Source organism: Argentina anserina, chromosome 3 (assembly GCF_933775445.1).
Source record: "Argentina anserina chromosome 3, drPotAnse1.1, whole genome shotgun sequence".
Classification (NCBI taxonomy): domain Eukaryota; kingdom Viridiplantae; phylum Streptophyta; class Magnoliopsida; order Rosales; family Rosaceae; genus Argentina; species Argentina anserina.
Genome location: NC_065874.1, coordinates 16487350 through 16510539, shown reverse-complemented (window position 1 = coordinate 16510539; position 23190 = coordinate 16487350). Strand labels below are relative to the sequence as shown.

At 38.2% G+C, this 23190-nt stretch overlaps 1 protein-coding gene and 1 non-coding gene across 2 annotated transcripts; both read left to right on the top strand.

Moving 5' to 3' along the window:
• Positions 1 to 1252: 1252 nt before the first annotated feature.
• LOC126787173 (protein ADP-ribosyltransferase PARP3) lies at positions 1253 to 23108 on the top strand. The gene is given in 26 exon segments (XM_050513094.1): positions 1253 to 1556; positions 3635 to 3831; positions 3917 to 4032; positions 4265 to 4345; positions 5599 to 5681; positions 16917 to 17008; positions 17084 to 17217; positions 17295 to 17330; positions 18197 to 18638; positions 19015 to 19520; positions 19623 to 19801; positions 20081 to 20120; positions 20872 to 20909; positions 20912 to 21009; positions 21079 to 21131; positions 21133 to 21183; positions 21276 to 21352; positions 21424 to 21584; positions 21658 to 21867; positions 21971 to 22073; positions 22200 to 22282; positions 22366 to 22485; positions 22488 to 22511; positions 22606 to 22788; positions 22948 to 23035; positions 23098 to 23108. Coding segments are annotated over 25 exon segments (3477 nt in total). The 3' UTR covers positions 23014 to 23035; positions 23098 to 23108.
• Positions 13908 to 14014, top strand: LOC126789708 (small nucleolar RNA R71). Its single transcript, XR_007671620.1, has one exon. It is a non-coding gene; the product is annotated as a small nucleolar RNA R71 (small nucleolar RNA).
• Positions 23109 to 23190: the final 82 nt, after the last annotated feature.

Sequence of the window (23190 nt, the reverse complement as noted above, 5' to 3'; positions counted from 1 at the left end):
CTTTGACATGGTCGGCAGTTCATGGAGCTTAAGCACCGAAGCTTCAAGCATTAGCATTAAAGTTGCTTGGTTAACCTTCGTCATCCTCATGTTCTGAGAGGAATTTGAGTACTTACAAGTTCATACATTTTGCAACAAGAAACAAGATTGTTTCACAAAGAGTGCAATATTTGGTAATTGTTATAGCAATCTCCGCCTTTTATCTAGAAAGAGTCAATCTTACAAGGAAGGTCCAACTCAAAAGTGGGATGTTGGAGATGATCAATTTAATTCATTGGATGAAACTAATCTTGGGAGCCTTGAGTATGAAGATCTTTTCACTTGATGAACCATCATTAGAGACCGTTTTATTTGATAATATTGAAGACAATGAGAATGAGTGTGATGTTTAAATAGTATTCTTTTTATTATATTTATATTGTTTCAAATGTAGAACACTAAATTATTTAAGTTATTTGAGTTACTTGAACTAAAAATTAATTATAGTCCCTATCTAGAGTAAAGTTTCAATTTTAGCACATTTTTCGGTCAAATGTTTTCATCACAAGTGATTCAATATTTAGGTATGCTATTCAAGATCATCTATGGAAAAATTGCATCCAATTCCGTTATCGTTAAGGTATTGAAATTTGATTAAATCAATGAACGAATTAAATCTGTTCAATGTAAACCGTTCATGTAAATCTTAATTTTAGAAGCTCAAATCATTGTCAAATTGAATGAAATTTTGTAGAGATAATCTTGAAAAGCAATCACTTGTACTGAAAAACTTTGACTAAAAAGTGTGCTAAAATTAGAAATTCACTCTGTAATTTCAGAGTGAATCTTCACTCTGAAATTACAGAGTAAAATTCTAATTTTGGCACACTTTTTGGTCAATTTTTATATATATATATATATAATTTCTCAGCTAAGGAGGTCCGCACCAATAGTTTTGGTGTGAGTTTCCATTTTTTCACCACTTTTCGATTAAATTTATTCATCTTCACCATCTAGTATCTAGATAATATTGTGTCGATCATCTCTGTAAAATTTCAGCCAATTTGGTGATCGTTAAGACCCTTAAAATTAAAAACCAAATGGACAGACTGAACCTAAACATGCGTTTCATCACACACAAGAAAAAAAACAGCATGAACCTAAAGTGGAATAAGACATTAAATCTGGTTAGTGTAGTAGGAATGAGCAAAATGGTCAGCTGTATTCTATATGTTTCCTCAAAGATGTTTGCCATGTTTGTTAACCATCTAGAATGTGTCAAACAAATGTCAAGGTTCACGACACGAGGTCACACTCTCATCCAAACCCTGATAAGGAGAAGAAAGTAATGACAAGGAAGCAGAAGGCTGAGAATGCAGATGATGGAGGACATCCTCCAAAGAAGGCGAAGGCTGAAGATGATCACAATGGCCATGCCAATGGTAAACCTCTGCCTGCTGAATTTCAGGAACTCTATTCTGCTGTCAAAGAGCATTTGTCAACTGATCAAATGCGAGAAATATTAAAGACTAATGATCAAGACTCTTTTGGCTCGGATGCTGCTGTTCTCTGAAAATGGTAAGCTGGAATTTGATTTGGACAGCTAGTCTGCTAGTCTCATGGTAATCGGTGTGAAGAGTTCTGCTAGTCCCATGGTCTACTAATTGAATGGGTGCATTGTTTGGACCAATGTTTTAAAAAAACTCGCCTCAAGGCTCGCCTGAGGCTTAAAAAGCTCAAGGCTTAGTTGAAAAAGAGTTGCCTTTCACAGAAAGGCGTAAAGGCGCAAAAAACGCACATTAAGGCGTAAAAAACGCGCCTTTGTGCGTGCTCCCAGGTTTTTTTTTTTTACATAAGACCCAAAACGGTGTCGTTTTGGATGAATACGGAAAATATCGAAATAAAGAGAACAGAAGAGGACTCTCGGGCCGCATCGCATAATTAGATCAATGATCTATTGAAGTAACCACACCGCAGAGCTGCATCACAGAGTTGCTGGATGCCTGGATCCAGATCGATATGTTCATCTTCTTTTGGAGTTTTGCTTGATCGACCTGTTCTTGTTCTTCTGGATCTGTTCTTGTTCTTCTGGAGTTTTACTTGATCAACCTGTTCTTGTTCTTCTGGATCTGTTCTTGTTCCTCAAAAAAGATGAAGTTATAAGATCGGGTGAATCATTTGCATTCAATGCTCATTTGGTTGACATTGGGGAACCTGAAGGAAATGAAGCTCGGGCTAATTTAAAGTTTCAGGCAAGAGTTTCCCATGTGCATAAATTAATGAAATTGAATGGAGAAGGTGATTGCATTATAATCGATGATTTTGAAGTTGAAGGTTAGTGTGTATGTGATATATGTTCTGATGTTTACCTTTCTTTCATGGTTAGTTTTATGATTTGTCATTTTATTTCTAGAATGGTTTATAGATATAAGGTTTCCAACTCTCTGTAATCCACTTTTGCCATCATGATAGTGCATTTTACTGACCCTTGAGGCAAGTTCACTGAATGTACCTTGTGTGACAGTGAAGGATTCATGGTCTGTTGACAATGGATCCACTCAGAGGATCAACTATTGCCATTCATTAACATAATATCTGGAATGATGTGATAAGCCGTCTCACTAGTATTCATCTGTGATCGAATTGTCTGTTCCAATTCCACCCCAAATATGTGTAAGCTAACAATGAAATCGAACTTTGAACTGAAGCTAATTCATCATGATATTCATGAATATAATTTTAAGTGAAAGAGACCTTGTATCTGTCATAATACCAAATTACCAATCACCAATAAGGAGATCAAATTCAGTCTCTGGTGCAGGGAAGGGTACGACAATGACTTTGCATAGACACAGGCTTGATAGTACTGTCAAGGCCTCAAGGGTCAGTGAACTTTGAAGACTGATAGTTACAAGTTATGAGATAACATTGATTTGAATAATTTTTATATCAAGACGTGCCAGACAATACATGGCTTCATTGTTCTCATGCTTTGGCCATTAAACAGCTGACATGCAAGTATGTAGGCTTGGTTGGTTCTTAAAAGATAAGATTATATTGTTTCAGGCCATAATAACTGATGTGCATTGTTCTTCCTGATTATAGCCAGGTTTGGAGGGGCGCAATTGCATTGCTGATGAACATTACTTGCCAACATTTTTTAATGTGAGGATCTTTTCTCTTATATTTTCATCTTCCATTTATGTTGTTTTAGCATCTGTCCGATTGGAAGTTTGTTGCACCTTTAGATAATCGATCATGGTGGAATTGCAAGTTGGTCTGTAACACATGTTGATTGGCCTGAAAGAAAGTGGCACCCAAAGTTATACAAGGCTGAGGATATTAGTTACGAGCTTCTGAGAAATATTACGGTACAGTTCTTCCATATATTATTGTTTTTATTCATTACACAATTGAATTGTATGCATACATGATAGTATGTTATGAGTGGATAACATTTAAATAGGTCAATTATTATGCATGACCATTATTCTTCAAGTGATATGTATAAGAGTAATTGTTACATTTAAATAGGTTTGTTTATTATTTTTATGTCGTAAGGCTTACGTTTTTTACGCCTTAAGCGTTAAAGCTCAAGGCTCTCGCAAAAACGCCTTGAGGTACGCCTTCACGTTTTAAAACACTGGTTTGGACGGCCAAGACCTGCTGTTTTATGGACCATTAGATAAGTGTCGTGTCTGCAATGGTAAGTTGGAGTTCAATGGTATACGATATTCTTGCACTGGAACTTACAGCGAGTGGGCTTCTTGTACTTTCAACACGAGGGATCCACCAAGGAAGCAGGAACCGATTAAGCTACCCGAGAGTGTTGAGAAGTCTCCGGATTCAGATGTAATTATCATAAACCAATTTTTTGTATTATTCCTCTTTGAGATGCTTTAGTATGTTTACTAACGGGAGCTACCTGTGTATGCAGTTAGTCAAGAAATATCAGGACCCAAATCGCAGGCCGAAGAGGGATTTAAGGACTCCTGATAAGCCTTTTACTGGGATGTTGATTTCTCTAATGGGACGTCTTACAAGATCACATATATGTAGCATAGCATACAGTTGATATACATACCGTCTGTCAATTTTGAGCTATATGTAATGCACACTGATCCCGGTTTTATTACACATTGCAGCAATACTGGAGACAGGAAGTAAATAAACATGGAGGAAAGGTTGCCAACCATGTCATTGGTAATTTGATAACTCGTTGTTTTTTATATTCTGGTTGGAGTAGACCGCCAATGGTTAGAACTTTCTTTCTACCGGAAATTTGAATTATTGCAGGGGTGACGTGTCTGATTGCGTCTCCTGCGGAACGAGAACGAGGTGGCACAAATAAACTAGTTGAAGCAATGTGCGTACTGCGTAAGGGATAAACTTGCGTACAAACTAATATGTACGTGCGCGTCCAAACTCTCGTTTATTTGCACACTTTGGAAATATAAATACATGATTTTAACCGTTCAAAAGTTTAGTTTATTACTAAAGATCATTTTTATAAAAGATCAACATAAACAAAAATCGTCTTCATAGTCGATTGCATCAAACAAATTGACGATTGATCATGAGACTACTAACTTTCACCATAACCGTTCATTTGTTTGATGCAATCGACTATGAAGACGATTTTTGTTTATGTTGATATTTTACAAAAATGATCTTTAGTAATAAACTAAACTTTTAAACGGTAAAAATAATGTATTTATATTCCCAAAGTGTGCAAATAAACGAGAATTTGAACGCACGCATACATACTAGTTTGTACGCAAGTTTTTTCCACTGCGTAATATGTTCCATTATGTAGTGACATATATTTTGTCGTGACGGATGAGTGTCGTATTGTAAAATTTGCAGTGAAGCATTCCTTTTATTTTGCAGGGAGAGGGAAATACCCAGTGTTCTAAATATCGGGATATATGGGAGATATATCGGCGATATATCGGTGATATTTAGAAACCGATAGGATAAATGCCATATCGCCTTAATATATCGGTCAACTCAAAATATCGGGTCAACATGCGATATATCGGGATATATCGGTGGATTTTTTTTCGTTTGACTTTTTTTTCGGTGGACTTTTTTTTTCCGTGGATTTTTTTTTTCGGAGACTTATTTTTCGATGATTTTTTTTCGATAATTTTTTTTTGGTGACTTTTTTTTTTGGTGACTTTTTTTCTTGTTACTTTTTTTTCTTGTTACTTTTTTTTCGGTGATTTTTTTTAAGGAGACGATGTCGTTTTGAGGAATTTCAACGCAAATAGAGAGAAGGTGATTTATGAAAATGATTTTATCTCAGAAGATGAGAATGAAGATAATGGAGAAGATGATTTTGACTTTGATTCTGATGATGAGAGAGTTTATAATGGATGAATGCATAATCAATATCTCAATCTATCTTTTGTGCACCTATTTTTGTTCAATTAGTACTTAATAGTTAATATTATTTGGTATATTTTGAATATTTTGAAGTATATGTTTATAAATATATTAAATTTAAATTAAAAATTAACAAAAACGATAAATCCGATATAATCCGATATATCTCGATATATCCTCGTTATATCCTTATTTTACAAAACCGATACGATGCCGATAACCGATATTTAGACCATTGGGCATACCCGTTGTAAGTGAACAGTGGCTGATTGACAACATTGAAAAACAAGAACCCCAGCCTCTTGAAGCATATGATATTTGATGATTGCTCGATTACTCGACATCAGTATTTAACCTTGTACGCATCATTAGTAGTATAAAGTAAGAGGGTATCGTTCACAAACTGGGGATCCAGCCAGGGCTTAGGATCACAACACTTAACACGAATTCATAAAGATATGAAATGGTTTGATATATAGGATCGGATTGAGATATAAAAACAGTAAATAAAACCTAAACTAATATATACATATGATCAACCAACCAACACATAAACAATCACCAAAACAATTCACATAAAAAAATTGAAACAAGTTCTTATGTCTCTCTTTAGAATCATGCCGAGACCTCCTTATGAAACTAAGGTTGGATCATGCAATTAGGGTTCTAAGCAGTAACCTAATCTCATAGACACTTAACACATTCGATTAATACCAAGCAGCTATAATCGAAATCTAACATGTTCATCTTATCATATAATTCCAAAGCCATGCACATTGAATTCATTAAGCATGTCACCTACTTAACCAACAACCATGCAATTCGAAACTTACATATAAAATAATAAATATGTTCTTAGCATAAGTCTTTAATCCAACAACCTAAATATCATGCTACAAGCATAATCATAACATTTAAGAATCGAAATTGTTCATACATAGTACACGGCAGAAACCAAAAACAGAAAATCCATAAAACCAAAACATGAATTCGAATCTTTATATAAATTGAATCAAGTAGCTATTTCATAGACAAAATTGAAACAAGATTACACTACACAAATCACATGCTCATCCAAGAACAAGAAAACCAAACCGAATGTAAACAAAGAGTGAATCATGGTTACACTTTATCAATCAAGCGATTCTACAAGGTCTAGCCGTGCCTTCTAGGGGGATGGAACCTCTTCACAAGCGTACTTGAAGACTATAGCTTGGTGGAGAGTGGTGGAATCAGTTTTAGGATTTCTTGGAAGGGTGAGGGATTGATTCGGCAGAGCTAGGCTTGCGCTTGTGTGCAAGGTTGATGATCCTTGAATGGGGAGGCCGAGCCTCTATATATAGGAGTCTATGAAGCCCTCTTGCCGTCCCTTAAGGAGATAGAATCCAATTGGGAAGCTGAAATCTTCTTTGTTATGGACTTTGATTCATGTACTCCATATCCAACTTAATGTAGGAAACCAAATCCAATAGGGAGACATATAAGGGCTGCCCGACATCTCTCTTGGTCCAACTAGGAATAGCTAGGCCGGCCTCTTCTTCTCCTTCTTCAACTCGAACATGATTTCCTTGTCTCACTAGGAATGTATCACGGCATCTCTACTCCCTCTCCAAGTATGATTTGTCTTTCCTGAAAATAAATCGACGATTAAGGAATAGGAAAGAATGAAAATAGGAAAGTAGAATCCTAGTCGAGTAAGGAATCCTAGCTCAATAACGAGTTCTAACACTTAGCACAATTTTATCATCAATACATTAAATTTCGGCATAGCTCTACTTAGAACATAGAAATGACAAATATGAACCTAAAACAACTAAATAAGAAGTAACAAAGCATAAGAATATGGCATATATACATTAAGAACGTCACACTTTGTGCTCCTATCAACAACCCCACACTTAGACTTTGCTAGTCCCTTAGCAAACACTAAAAAGGGAAATCAAAACATAAAACAAAAATCAATACACTAAAACTGACGACACAACATACTAATGCCTTCAACAATTTGTCTCAGAGATCTTCAAACTCATAGCATCAAGAATAACATTCAATCGAAATAGATAAGATGAATTCAATGGTTAATAAACATGAGACTTCGTTTAACAAGTAAGACATGGTAGAAACAGAGGTGATATTAAGCTCGACATGTTCAAAACAAGTTCAAATTCAACTCACAAAGGATATGCACTCCAAATCTTTTCTCTCAAGAACATGGCATATGCTTAAAAGCTTTTCACACACAAGAGTTATGAACATGGTGAAATCGACAACCTCATGAAAGATACCAATCATATGCACGAATGAACCCAAACCATATGCTTACTCATGAAACAAACTCCAGAGATCAAGAGCTACTCATTTTAAGAATCATGCGGATCTTTAGAAAAGGGTAGCCTTAGGCTCGGCATGGGTACATTTTTCAGGGTAAAGGAATCACAAAGGTCATCCTCAAGACTTAGCAGAGCAAAACATCCACCTTATGTCGTCATACTCCATAAAACAAGGGCCAAATATCATCATGTTGGACCCATCCTTCACTTTAAACATTGTGAAATCGAACAAAGGCTAAAATATAACATTATTGAGCCTTCAACAAATACATCACCACTCCAAATTCACAAAAATAACATGTATGCCGAGATCATCATTCTTCATTTTGTTTTTTTCTAGCCGTGTACATATCTTTTTCTTTTCTTTTTTCTCACACGACATCTTTCATTTTTTTTCTTTTCCACGGGACAACATACATACATTATCATAACCCCACACTTGAATCAAATCATCACTCCATACTAACTCCAAGAATCGGCTCTGCCAAGCCTCAAAGAAAAGGTAGAGATATAACTACACTAAGTAAGGATATAGCATGTTGGTAATGAAAGAAAAGGCTTAACGTAGGCTCAAAGGGGTTAAAACTAAGGTGTCCCAAGCAGGGCTCAAATAGGGATACGGTTTTTTGGCTTAAGGTGGTGGAAATCCTAAAAAGATCCAACAATCCTTTTCAAAATCAGAGTGTATTATGACATAAAGCTTTGAAAGTTTCACAAAGTAAGTTCTATCATTCTCTAGTTCATTGCAATTCTATGACATATGAATTGATCAAATAAATATAATGAGGTTATAAAGCCAAGAAACGATAGATAACTCTCCAAAGAAAGGCACAAGTGTATGGCTCGAATCTCACATAGGTTACATGAATCAAAACAAGTAAGGAACATGCTCATTCTGTACCTAAGTTTCAAAATCCTCATCTACTACATGTTCGTACAAAATCTACACATCGATTAACCATCAAATAACAATTAAGTTCATTTCAATATCATGAACATCTATCAACCATAAATTTAAAGATCAACTCATCCTAGACAGTTAAAGGCATACCTAGGATTCAAAACAAAAACAACTTAACAAACAACCTAAAAATCGAAAAACAAAACCCAAAATGACACTAAAAATCGAAAATCAAAGCAACAAAATTGAAACACATAAACATCAAACAATAGAATACAACAAATGATGTATACCCCACCTCACACTTAAAACTTACATTGCCCTCAATGTACAATATGATAAGCAACGAAAATTAAAAAGAGATAAGTGATAAGAGAATGCAAACACTCGTTGATGGCTCCTTCATTGGCTTAAGTTTAGAGTCTATAGCCTAGACTATCTCCAAAATATCACTTGCTTGCCGTAGGATCAAGGAGAGAGATCTCCTCCACGTTATGCTCCATGAAATTGTCATAGTACGGCTTCAAGCGATGTCTATTGACCGTGAATTCCTTTTCAGGCACCATACTTTTGATCTGAATAGCACCAGAAGGAAAAACATTAGTAACAACAAACGGTCCAAGCCACCTAGAACGGAGCTTGCCCGGAAATAATCTAAGTCGAGAGTTAAACAAAAGAACTTACTGCCCCACAACAAAGTGTTTCTTCCTAATCATGCGGTCATGGAATGTCTTTGTCTTCTCCTTGTAAACCATAGCCGAATCATAGGCCTCATTTCTAATCTCTTCAAGCTCATGCAATTGTAACTTCCTATGCAATCTGGCCTCATCAATGTCCATGTTAAAATTCTTCACCGCCCACCATGCATGATGTTCAAGCTCCACAGGAAGATGGCACGCCTTGCCATAGACTAATCAAAATGGTGACATGCCAAGAGGAGTCTTGTATGCCGTCCTATAGGCCCAAAGAGCATCATCTAATCGTTGAGACCAATCCTTGCGTGATGGTCCAACAGACTTCTTCAAAATTCTCTTGATCTCACGATTAGATAGCTCCACTTGTCCACTTGTTTGGGGGTGATAAGGCGTAGCAACCTTATGCTTGATTCCATACTTCTTCAACAACGCCTCAATGGTCTGGTTGCAAAAGTGAGATCCTCCATCACTAATGATAACGCGCGGCATACCAAACCTAGAGAAAATGTTAGAACGAAGGAAATCTTCAACAACTCGAGAATCATTAGTCCGGGTGGCCTTTGCTTCCACCCATTTTGAAACATAGTCAACACAAATGAGTATATACAAGAAACCATTAGAGCTAGGAAAAGGTCCCATGAAATCAATACCCCAACAATCAAATATTTCAACATAATCGGTGTCATAGGCATTTGATCCCTAGATCATAAATTTCCCATGCGTTGGCATCTATCACAAGTCATGCAAAAATGATATGCATCTTTGAAAATCGTAGGCCAAAAGAAACCACATTCTAACACCTTAAGAGCAGTCATACGTGAACCAAAATGTCCTCCACAAGATTCAGAATGGCAAAAAGTAAGTAAAGAATGATGCTCAGATTCAGAGACACACCTCCTAATGATTTGATCAACACAATGTTTCCACAAGTATGGTTCATCCCAAACATAATACTTAGCTAATGCCTTGAGTCTATTCTTTTGAGCATGCGATAAAGTATCCGGAAATTGCTTAGAGACAAGATAATTCACAATATCTGCATACCATGGCTCACTTACCTCAACTCGAAATAGTTGCTCATCCGGAAAGCTCTCTTGGATGGCCAAGGGTTCGGCATCTCTCACCAAACGACTCAAGTGATCCGCCACAACATTGTCACTTCCCTTCTTGTCCTTGGTCTTGAGATCGAACTCTTGGAGTAAGAGAATCCATCGAATCAATCTCGGTTTGACATCCTTCTTCGTCATTAAGTACTTCAAAGCTGCATGGTCAGTGTAAACAATAACTTTGGATTGAAGTAAGTAAGAACGAAACTTATCTAGAGCAAAGATCACGGCAAAAAGTTCTTTTTCAGTTGTGGTGTAGTTCTATTGAGCATCATTGAGCGTTCGTGAGGCATAATAGATGGCGTAGGGCTGCTTGTCTTTCCTCTGCCCAAGCACGGCTCTAACTGCATAGTCAGAGGCATCACACATCAACTCAAATGGCAAGGACCAATCCGGTGGTGCCAGGATAGGTACCGATGTTAAGAGCCTCCTCAAGGTCTCAAATGCATGCTTGCAATCATCATCAAAGTGAAAGGGAACGTCCTTTTGAAGCAATGAACTCATTGGTCTCGCAATCTTGGAAAAGTCCTTGATAAACCTACGATAGAAACCTGCATGTCCAAGAAACGATCGAATATCCCTCACACTTGTGGGGAGGGGTAAGTGACGCACAAGATCTATTTTAGACTTATCAACCTCAATTCCTCTAGATTAAACAATATGGCCTAAGATAATGCCTTGCGTAACCATGAAATGACATTTTTCCCAATTCAAAACCAAGTTAGTTTCTTCACAACGTTTAAGCACAAGTTCAACATTCTCTAGACATGTTTCGAAATTTTCACCATAAACAGAAAAATCATCCATGAAAACTTCAATTTTAGAACCAATATACTCAGAGAAAATGTGATACATGCAACGTTGAAACGTACTTGGAGCATTGCACAAACCAAAAGGCATTCGACAATAAGCAAACGTACCAAAAGGGCATGTAAACGTAGTCTTCTCTTGATCTTCCTCCGCAACACTAATTTGATTGTATCCACTATATCCATCAAGGAAACAATAGAAAGAATGACCAGCTAACCTCTCAAGCATTTGATCGATGAATGGCAACGGCATATGGTCCTTCCTTGTTGTAGCATTGAGCTTCATATAGTCGATACACACACGGTGACCGGTCACTGTCCTTTGAGGCACTAACTCGTTATCTTTGTTCTTCACCACCGTGATTCCTGACTTCTTTGGCACAACTTGAATAGGAGAGATCCACCTACTATCCGAGATGGGGTAGATCACGCCACAATCGTGCAACTTAGTGATTTCATCCTTGACAACTTGCATCATTGGTAGGTGAAGGCGTCCCTGACCTTCCTTGGTTGGTTTGGCACCATCTTCAAGCAAAATTCGGTGCACACACATGGTAGGGCTGATTCCTTTGATGTCGGCTAGGGTCCATCCTATTGCCGTCTTATGTCTCTTTAACACTTCAATCAATCTCTCCTCTTGTTCCTTGTTGAGTGAAGATGAAATGATCACTGGCAATGTATCCTCATCTCCCAAAAATGCATACTTCAAGTGGTCCGGAAGAACCTTAAGATCAAGCTTTGGGGCTTGCACCACAGAAGGAAGATTCTTGTTAGTAGTTAAGAGAATTGGACTAGGAGAGACATAGCTTACCTCACGTGCAATCTCAAGAGAGGTCACGTTCTCTAGAATGAAGGATGGCACGGCTTCATTAGCTTCTAACTCCGAAATGTTAGAACCATCACTTGTAAATCCGGCCCCTTGGGCAATGGTGAGTACCAACTCGTCATGTGCCAATGTATCTAGATAGTTATCTGCAAGGGAATCAAGAATGTCAACTAAAAACAATCACTTAACTCCGAAAGAGGATACCTCATGGCTTCAAAGATGTTGAAGCTAATCACTTCACCATCGAACTCAAAAGTGAGTGATCTACTAAACACATTGATCTTAGTTCGTGCAGTCCTCATGAAGGGACGGCCAAACAAGATAGGGACCTTATTGTCATCTGCCTCAGTTGGCTCTATGTCAATGACATAGAAGTCTGCAGGGAAAATTAAGCTCGAAACCTGCACAAGAACATCTTTAATATAGCCCAAAGGGACTTTGTTGGAACAATCAGCCAATCGAATCACATTATCACGTTTCATATCACCTAGACCTAGGTCTTCATAAATATAGTAAGACATTACATTGATAGATGCACCTAAGTCTAGCATTATCTTTTCAAATGTCATGTTTCCGATTGTACAAGGGATAAAAAAAACTCCATGGATCCTTAAGCTTTGGTGGTAGCTTCTTTTGGAGCACGGCAGAAACCGTCTCACTCATTGTGACAACCTCCTTCTCTCGAGTCATCCTCTTATTGGTGCACAATTCTTTCAAAAACTTAGCATACCTAGGATTATGTTGTATGCATTCAATAAGAGGCATGTTCACTTCCACCTTCTTGAAGATGTCGAGCATGGCTTGATCAGAGTCATCCTTCTTTTGCTTTGCAAATCTACTAGGGAATGGAACACGAGGAAGATCCTTAGTTGAAGCTAAACCACTAGAGTTAGGATCCATACCTTTGTCATGCATGACATGATCTCCTTGGGGTAAAGGCATGGCATCATTGGCCTTAGAGGAGGCAGGGTCCTTCTCTAAGTCCTTGATATTGAAACTCTCGGCCTCTTGTCCTTTAGAAGGCACGGCCTTCTTGTTTTGCTGTAATGGAGCATCCATAATCTTCCCACTTCTTGTCATCATGGCCTTCACGTTCGGATTTGGCTCGGTTTGGATCAGTAATTTTCCTCCTTCATGGATCTTGCCCATGAAGTCGATCACTTGTCACATCTGCTTCTGAAGCTCGGTTATGTCTTTAGAATGAGCTTGTTGACCTGTAACTAAAGCTTGAGTAGCAGAGTTTAGATTTTGTTGACCTTGAGCAAGAGACTTCAAGAGTTCATCATAGTTAGGTGCAAATGCATTATTCGAACCATGAACATTAGAATTAAAGGGAACAGAACCTTGAGGTACATGAGGCCTCACAAACAAACATGAAGGACGAGGTCCTTGACTTTGAGGATTGGACGGTTGAGCATTGTTGTTCCAACGAAAATTTAGATGATCTCTAAGTCCAGGATTGTATGTGTTCGAGTAAGGATCATACCTAGGCCTTTGTTGCCCCATAAAGTTCAACTCTTCTTCCGTCATTGCACCATTTGGACAATTCTCTGTCGTGTGATCTTTGAAAGAACAAATGCCACATGCTTGATTGTTGATGCTCGAACCATTGAATGCCTTAACTAAAACGTCAAGCTTCCTTTCTAAAGTAGTCATCTGATTTCTTGCATCGACATCATACACCCCACGGCTCTTGCTTCTTTTCTTCTCCTTGGAACTAAATTGGCGATTGTTGTCGGCCAAGTCATCAATCAAAGTGTAAGCTTCTTGACCGGTCTTGTTCATGAATGTGCAGCCACATGCCGAATCCACCATGCTCTTATTGGTTGTGTCGAGTCCTTCATAGAAGAATTGCACCAAGTCATCCAACGAAATACCATGGTGAGGGCACTTCCTTTGTAGTTCCTGAAATTCCTCCCAAGCCTCATAGAGTAAATCACCATCCTTTTCAGTGAAGTTCTGAATCTCCCTCCTAAGTCTTTTCGTGAGTTGAGCAGGGAAAAATTGTTTCAAGAACCTCCTAGTCATTTCATCCCATGTGGTGATGATTCCTGCAGGCAAAGAGTACAACCAACGCTTAGCATCATCCTTAAGGGTAAATGGAAACAAAAGCAACCTCAAGCCTTCTTGAGAAAGATGATGAATCGATTGGAGCTTGCAAATGTCCAAAAACTCCCTAAGGTGAACATTAGGGTCTTCCATTGAAGAACCAGAATACTTAGGCAGATGCCCAAGCAATTGAACTGGAATGGAGAAGTTAGCTTCATCAGGTGGAGTGAAAGCAATGCATGAAGGTGATTCAGGGGTGGTGGGAATGAACGCATTCTTGAGTGCCATTGGAGCACCAACATGAATTATGTCACGGTCCGCAATTGTGTCTAGTTCGTAATTGAAGATGAAGGGGAAGGAAAGATCCTCCTCTTCTTCTGATCTAGGTGAAGAGTTTAAGATTGAATTGCTTGGAGATGTTTCAAAATCTAAAGGGGCACTTGTGAAAGAGTTGTTTAAATCTCTAAGTGCTTGAATTCGATCTTTGAGCTCTTATGTTCTCTTAGATATTTCGGACATGCATAGTTCCTGTGACACGAATGTTAAAGAGTTAGCATTGAAAAATACACAATGAACACATAAATCGTGCCTTCCCTTAGTCATACACACGCACACTTATGGGAAAGGCACGTCAACTATGTTGTCAAGTTTACAAAGAGTTAGTTCTTTACGTTTACAAAAGTTCATACAATTCACAAGTTCTTTTTGCCATATCAATGATTGAACGATCGATGGATTCTAAGTTGTAAACCAAGGTGGATGTGCGGCTTAAGTATGGATGCCTAGACACAAGATCAAGTCTTTGTTTCAATTAGAGATAGTGAACATGGTAGGACTCATTTGTTGAACTACGGAGAGCGAGCTCCCTATCGACTCCATCACCGAGATGTATGTCAGTCAGTAGTTCTCTGAGATCCAATTTTGGTCCCATGCACCAGAGTAATAAGAGAGCGTGCCCCTTACTCAGCTGGACTTAACCTTGTGTGTTAGACAAATCTCCAAGTGTTAGTAAAAGCCGCCCTCGACCTCATGCAAACTCGAGAGCTAGCATGAAGGGTTAAGGCCAATATTAACAAAAGGGACTTTACCTATTTCGTTCGATTTACAACCTACAACAATCATTCACTCAAGCACCAAAACAACAACCTAAGATATATTTACTATATGTACAACGAAACAAGATAAGAATATACAAATGTACAATATAGACAATGAATTCGACATTAAAAGTTAGGGATCCATCTCTATGGATCCCCGGGAACGGCGTCATTTGATGATTGCTCGATTACTCGACATCAATATTTAACCATGTATGCATTATTAGTAGTATAAAGCAAGAGGGTATCATTCACAAACCGGGGATCCAACCAGGGCTTAGGATCACAACACTTAACACGAATTCATAAAGATATGAAAGAGTTTGATATATAGGATCGGATTGAGATATAAAAACAGTAAATAAAACCTAAACTAATATATACATGTGATCAACCAACCAACACATAAACAATCACCAAAACAATTCACATAAAGAAATCGAAACAAGTTCTATGTCTCTCTTTAGAATAATGCAGAGACCTCCTTATGAACAACTAAGGTTGGATAATTAAGGTTCTAAGCAGTAACCTAATCTCATAGACACTTAACACATTCGATTAATACCAAGCAGCCATAATCGAAATCTAACATGTTCATCTTATCATGTAATTCCAAAGCCATGCACATTGAATTCATTAAGCATGTCACCTACTTAACCAACAACCATACAATTCGAAACTTACATATAAAAGAATAAACATGTTCTTAGCATAAGTCTTTAATCCAACAACCTAAATATCATGCTACAAGCATAATCATACCATTTAGGAATCGAAATTGTTCATACATAGTACACGGCAGAAACCAAAACAGAAAATCCATAAAACAAAAACATGAATTCGAATCTTTATATAAATTGAATCAAGTAGCTATTTCATAGACAAAATTGAAACAAGATTACACTACAATAATCACATGCTCATCCAGGAACAAGAAAACCAAAACCGAATGTAAACAAAGAGTGAATCATGGTTACACTTTATCAATCAAGCGATTCTACAAGGTCTAGCCGTGACTTCTAGGGGGATGGAACCTCTTCACAAGCATGCTTGAAGGCTATAGATGGTGGAGAGTGGTGGAATCGGTTTTAAGATTTCTTGGAAGGGTGAGGGATTGATTCGGCAGAGCTAGGCTTGTGCTTGTGTGCAAGGTTGATGATCCTTGAATGGGGAGGCCGAGCCTCTATATATAGGAGTCTATGAAGCCCTCTTGCCATCCCTTAAGGAGACAGAATGCAATTGGGAAGCTGAAATCTTCTTTGTTATGGATTTTGATTCATGTACTCCATATCCAACTTGATGTAGGAAACCAAATCCAATACGGAGACATATAAGGACTGCACGGCATCTCTCTTGGTCCAACTAGGAATAGCTAGGCCGGCCTCTTCTTCTCCTTCTTCAACTCGAACATCATTTCCTTGTCTCACTAGGAATGCATCACGGCATCTCTACTCCCTCTCCAAGTATGATTTGTCTTTTCTGAAAAGAAATCGACGATTAAGGAATAGGAAAGAATGAAAATAGGAAAGTAGAATCCTAGTCGAGTAAGGAATCCTAGCTCAATAACGAGTTCTAACACTTAGCACAATTTCATCATCAATTCATTAAATTTCGGCATAGCTCTACTTAGAACATAGAAATGACAAATATGAACATAAAACAACTAAATAAGAAGTAACAAAGCATAAGAATAGGGCATATATACATTAAGAACGTCACACTTTGTGCTCCTATCAATATTGTTAGTGATCTCGCTCCTGATAGCAAAGGAGTCCCATGGGACAAAATGGACCCCAGTGAGGAGGCGATTGAGTGGCTTTCAGCAGAAGTACAGAACTCATAATAATTTTACAGGATTTTTTTTATCAGAATTTGCATGTATGATGATATGATCTTCTTGCAGCTCAAGCTTTATGGGAAGAGAGCTGTCTACAAAGACACAAAACTGCAAGAGCAAGGCGGGAAATTTTTTGAAAGGGATGGGATATTATACAGCTGTGCATTCTCGCGTTGTGATCTGGGACGAAAACTGAACGAGTAATTGACCGTTCGATTAATGTTCATTTTCAGCTATGTTAGAAACTTTGTGTTCCCTGAAACTTTTGGTTATGCAGTTATTGCATCGTGCAGCTGATTATGGTGCCAGAAATGTTGAGATATGGCTCAAATTAATGTCATGTTTATTACAAGGGCAGTAATGTTTGAATGGAAGAAATTGGCTGCAACAAACACAAGGTAAATGCATGTGCAATAGCTCATTTATTGTGATGTAGAGCTAGAAATAGCTAGGGTGGTGCAACCATATTTGAAACACAAGGTAAATGCATGTGTAATAGCGCATTTATTGTGATGTAGAACTAGAAATAGCTAGGGTGGTGCAGTCATATTTGAAATATGTATGAGAACAAGTCCACAATCATACAATGTTATTGTGGGAATGCATGGATAATGAAAACTATTATGAATAGTTTGATACTATTTTAGTGTAGAACACTGAATGGGAAAGAACGAAAAATATGACTTTGGTTTTCCTTTATGAATGTGTTCTCTATGTTAGCATAACAAGAGTTAGCTATAAATAGTCATGAAGGTTGGCATTGAAAGATGTGGATGAGCATCCAAATTTTGTGTACTCTCTTGTTTAAGGGGAATTTCATTCTCCATTAAGTGTTGTGTGAGAGAGTTGTCTTTACTGGGAATTGAGAGTGCGAGTTGAGAGAGGTGTACAAGCGTTCAATGGTTTTGGGTTTAGTTATAAACTTTGAGTGAAGCACTTTGTATTTTGTTCATACTATTCTTGATAGAAAAGAAATATCGGATCACGCCCCGTGGACGTACCTCAAGGAGTGAGGGAACCACGTTAAATCTTATGTCTTTGAGTGTGTTTGTTTTTTCATATTATAGTTGTATTCTCGATATCGTATCTTGTTTATCAATCCGCTGCGTGAAACCCAACAATTGGTATCAGATGCTAGGTTTTGGCCTAGGCATCTGTTATGGCTTCGAGGGTATCAAGGTATGATGTCGAGAAATTTGATGGGAAAAATAATTTTAGCAAGTGGCAAGTTGAGGGGAAAGACATTCTAGTCAAGGATGGTCTTTCAGAAGCATTAGATGGCAAACCTCAAGGAAAGAAGGACAGCGAGTGGATAAGCTTTGATCAACAAGCTTGTTCCACAATTTGGTTGTGCTTGTTGAAAGAAATCAAGCATAATGTCATGACGGAGAAGTCAGCCAAGGAGATCTGGGAAAAACTTGAGAAGCTTTACCTAAAAAAGTCGCTCACAAATCAGATTAATCTCAAGGAGTTTTACAAGTTTACCATGGATGAGAGTACAACTTTGCAAGACCATCTCAATGAATTTAACAGAATGTTCTCGGAACTGTTAAATTTAGAGGTGAATATGAGTGAAGAAGATAAAGTCTCAGTTCTTCTAGTATCACTTGGTGACAACAATGTTATACGGGAAGCAGAGTATAGTTCTCGACGAAATTACATCAAAACTTCTCTCTAATGAGAATAGGAGAAAAGTTGTAGATGGTATTTACGAGGACTCTAAAGTGTTTTCAGTTAGGGGAAGGAGAGGAAATCGAGATCAAGGTTGAAAGAGCTCTAAATCCTACTCAGGAAATCACAAGGACAATGAATGCTACTATTGTCATAAAAAATGGGATATCGCGGTGCATTTCCCAAAGTTGAAGAAGAAGAAAGATGATGGCAGTGAGAAAGATGAAGATTCTCATCAAAGAGTTTCAGCAACCTTCAGTTCACAATATGATGATTGTGTTATCATGGCAACCACTTATTATGGTATGTTGTCTAATGATGTTTAGATCCTTGATTCTGGTTGTTCCTTTCATGTGTGTCCCAATAAAGATCTTTTCACCTCTTACAAAAAGGTGAAGAGGGGTACTATTTTTACGTCAGAAAGAAAAACTTTCAAGGTGGAAGGAATTGGAGCAGTCAAGATCAAGACACATGATGGGCTGGTGAGAATTCTTGAAGATGTTAGATATGTTCCTAACTTAAGGTGGAATCTTATATTAGTTGGTACACTCGACTCCAAAGGTTACAAGATTGTAACAGAAGGTGGAGTTTTGAAGGCCGTGATGGATTCTCTTGTGGTGTTGCATGGAAATAAAGTAAATAATATATACCTTTTGCAAGGGAGTACATTAACAGGTGGAGCTGCTATGTGGAAGGAAAATTCGCATGTGGGTCTTGGAAAGAAGATGAGTAAGTGTGGCTTGCAAATTAGTGAGAAGAATGGAAATCATATTTACCAAAAATATTGTGAGGGAGCTACACAATCGAGGGGAAAGAAATCTGCTTTTAGATGGTAACTAAAATTGTAGCAGTCCTTACAGAGAGGCAGATCCATAAGAACATGTATGACGTTCGCTCGTGGGAATCCTAATGGCAATAAGGTAGCTTATTTCAGTGCCATGAAGGTGAGTTCGAGGCGAGCAGTCGGTCATGTTGGTGATGCTAAGGAAAGTCAAGAGCGCTCTATCCTTAATTGTGGTGAGGAGATGACTTTTGTTAATCAACCGGTGGTTAGTAGGCGGTTGGAGAAGGTTGCTAGTAGTGTTGTCAAACCATGTTCCGAGAAAGACATCGGTAAGTCTTTATGGTTTGACAAATTTTTAGTGATGACAGGCTTGTGGCTGCGCAAGACATGTTTGGTTTGAAGAATTCGGTTCCAGGGGTCAAGTTTGAAGAGAGTTCAAACTTGATCAAAATTCTTTCTTGTTAAGGTTTATGGGTATCCCAGGGTGTGGGGATGAGCATCTAATTTTAGATGCAGTGACTGAAGTTTCGGGAGGATGTCATTAAGTTTTCGCCAAGGTGGATGTTGAGATGTGGCTTAAATTAATGTCATGTTTATTACAAGTGCAGTAATGTTTGAATGGAAGAAATTGGCTGCAACAAACACAAGGTAAATGCATGTGCAATAGCTCATTTATTGTGATGTAGAGCTAGAAATAGCTAGGGTGACGCAGCCATATTTGAAACACAAGATAAATGCATGTGCAATAGCTCATTTATTGTGATGTAGAGCTAGAAATAACTAGGGTGGTGCAGTCATATTTGAAATATGTATGAGAACAAATCCACAATCATACAATGTTATTGTGGGAATGCATGAAGAATGAAAACTATTAGGAATAGTTTGATACTATTTTAGTGTAGAACATTGAATGGGAAAGAAGGAAAAGTAAGACTTTAGTTTTTCTTTATGAATGTGTTCTCAATGTTAGCATGACAAGAGTTAGCTATAAATAGCCATGAAAGTTGGCATTGAAAGATGGTGGAGAAGCATCTAAGTTTTGTGTACTCTCTTGTTTAGGGGGGATTTCATTCTTCATTAAGTATTGAGTGAGAGAGTTGTCTTTACTGAGAATTGAGAGTGCGAGTTGAGAGAGGTGTACAAGGGTTCAATGATTTTGGGTTTAGATACAAACTTTGAGTGAAACACCTTGTATTTTGTTCACACTATTCTTGATAATAAAGAAAGATCGGATCACGCCTCGTGGACGTACCTCAAGGAGTGAGAGAACCACGTTAAATCTTGTATCTTTGACTGTGTTTATTTTTCCCTATTATAGTTGTATTCTCGATATCGTATCTTGTTTATCAATCCGCTGTGTGAAACCCAACAAAAAAACAGTCTAAACTTGTACTATAAGGCTTGAAGAATGGAATGATGTGGATGATGCTGTGAAAGAGTTAGGATATTTGAAGAAGTAACTGGTAATGAGTTTGAACCGTGGGAAAGGGAAAATAAGATCCAGAAGAAGCCTTTGAAGTTTTACCCGGTAGACATGGTATGGTGTCTAATTGTTCGTTGTTGCTGGTTGTATCCATTTTCATGACCATTTCTTACAATGACATAGGCTGAAGGAGTCGAAGTAAGACATGTAGGACTTGGCCTTCGGCAGCTGGGAGTAGCCCGAGGTTGCGAATTTTATGAAGGTCTTGTGCAGTCAAGAGATCTACAAGTAAGGTTACATTTTAAGTTTTAAGGCAGTTAATAATCTTTCTTCTTTGTGTATTAATTATACTAGAACCTGTTCTTTTGTCTTGAATGTAGATATGCTCTGATGGAGATGGGACTGGATGCTCCAGACTTACCAATGGGAATGCTTACAGATGGCCACCTAAACCGATGTGAGGAAGTTAATTCTTGTATCACTGTTTGAGTCACTTGTGTTTAGCAGTCTTTGACTCTTTTTCTGCAGGTGAGGATGTTCTTCAGGAGTTTGTGGGCAAAATGAAATCACTGAAGGAGTCGGGGCCAGAGGCTGAGGCTGTCTGGTCGGACTTTAGCCAGAGATGGTTTACCCTGCTGCACTCTACTAGGCCTTTCATATTCAGGAACTTCCAGGAAGTTGCAGATCATGTGAGTAACATAAAATGATATGTTCCCAAGCATTATTTAGAGATTGTATGCTAATAATCTCTTCATCATATAGGCTGCAGCTGCACTGGAGACTGTTCGGGACATAACTGTGGCCTCACATCTTATTGGGGACATGAGTGGAGCTACCATTGATGATCCATTGTCTGATAGATATAACAAGCTGGGATGCTCAATCTCCCCACTTGATAAGGAATCAGATGATTACAAAATGATTCTGAAGTACCTGGACAAGACCTACGAACCTGTCAAAGTTGGAGATGTTGTAAGCACGAAGTTCAAAGACGCTTTGATAATATACTTCTTAATCAGTACATGAAGAAACATAATAGCGACTAGTACTGATACAATAATGCTGTGCTATGCAGGAGTACGGGGTGTCGGTGGAGAACATATTTGTTGTTGAATCGAAGGCCTGTCCGTCTTTGGATGAAATAAAGAAGCTGCCCAACAAATGGATCTTGTAGTGTGGTAAGATGCTTAGTATTGTTTCTTCCTCTTGAAGAAATAATGTATTTGAGTGTAACAAGAGAACGATGGGAAAGCAAATTAGAGCCTGTTCCATTTCTGGAAATGAGTTGGGCTTATATGCTGCAGGGACACGGAGCTCAAATCTAATGAGGCATTTGCATAAGGGTTTTTTGCCTTCCATATGCTCCCTCCCAATCCCAGGCTATATGGTAATAGACAACCCAATCGAGTTTTGAAGAATACTTTATGTTGCTAAATTGTAGTTCACGCTGTACTGGTTTTGTTTTTGCAGTCTGGGAAAGGAATTGTGTGTTCTGATGCTGCTGCAGAAACGGCCAGGTATGGCTATACTGCTGTGGACAGGCCTGAAGGTTTCCTGGTTTTGGCAGTGGCTTCTCTAGGTGATGACATTTTATTGAACTGAACAGTCCACCAGAGGTATGAGCTTTTATGCTATGAATATGTTTGGAAGTTCCAATAAATTTTTCTGAGATGTTAATAGTAAATGCTAGCTGTTGCATTGGTGAGGCAGGATACAGAATCTTTAGAAGAAAAGAAAGTTGGAGTGAAGGGCATAGGGAAAAAGAAAACTGATGAATCCGAGCACTTTGTATGGCAAAACGACATCAAAGTTCCTTGTGGACGCTTGGTGCCTACAGATAATAAAGATAGCATTCTAGAGTATAATGAGTATGCTGTCTATGATCCAAAGCAGGTATGGAGAACATCATTGGGAACTTTGTAGCTCGGCAATCAATTGGCTTTTTATTTACGTTTCCATCTGTCTGCAATAGGATTATGAATTTGCATGTTGGGTGTGATAAACATCATCTGGAATATTATGGTTTCGATTTGTTGTCATGGTGCCTTGCAGACGTGCATATGGTTTTTGGTTGGCGTGAAGTACGAGGAGAAGGATGCTGTAATGGACACTGAGTGACCTTGAAGAAAGATGCTGGGAGCACTCTTTTGCCTAGGAAAGAAGCACTAGCTTTCACTGCCCTTCTAGAGCTGGATGCCGGAGGGATCCAACAACTTTTGCTTTCTGGGATGAGGGCATATGAGCATTCCCAAGCTCTCGTATATAATATGCATCTTTTGTTGTTAGTATAACCAA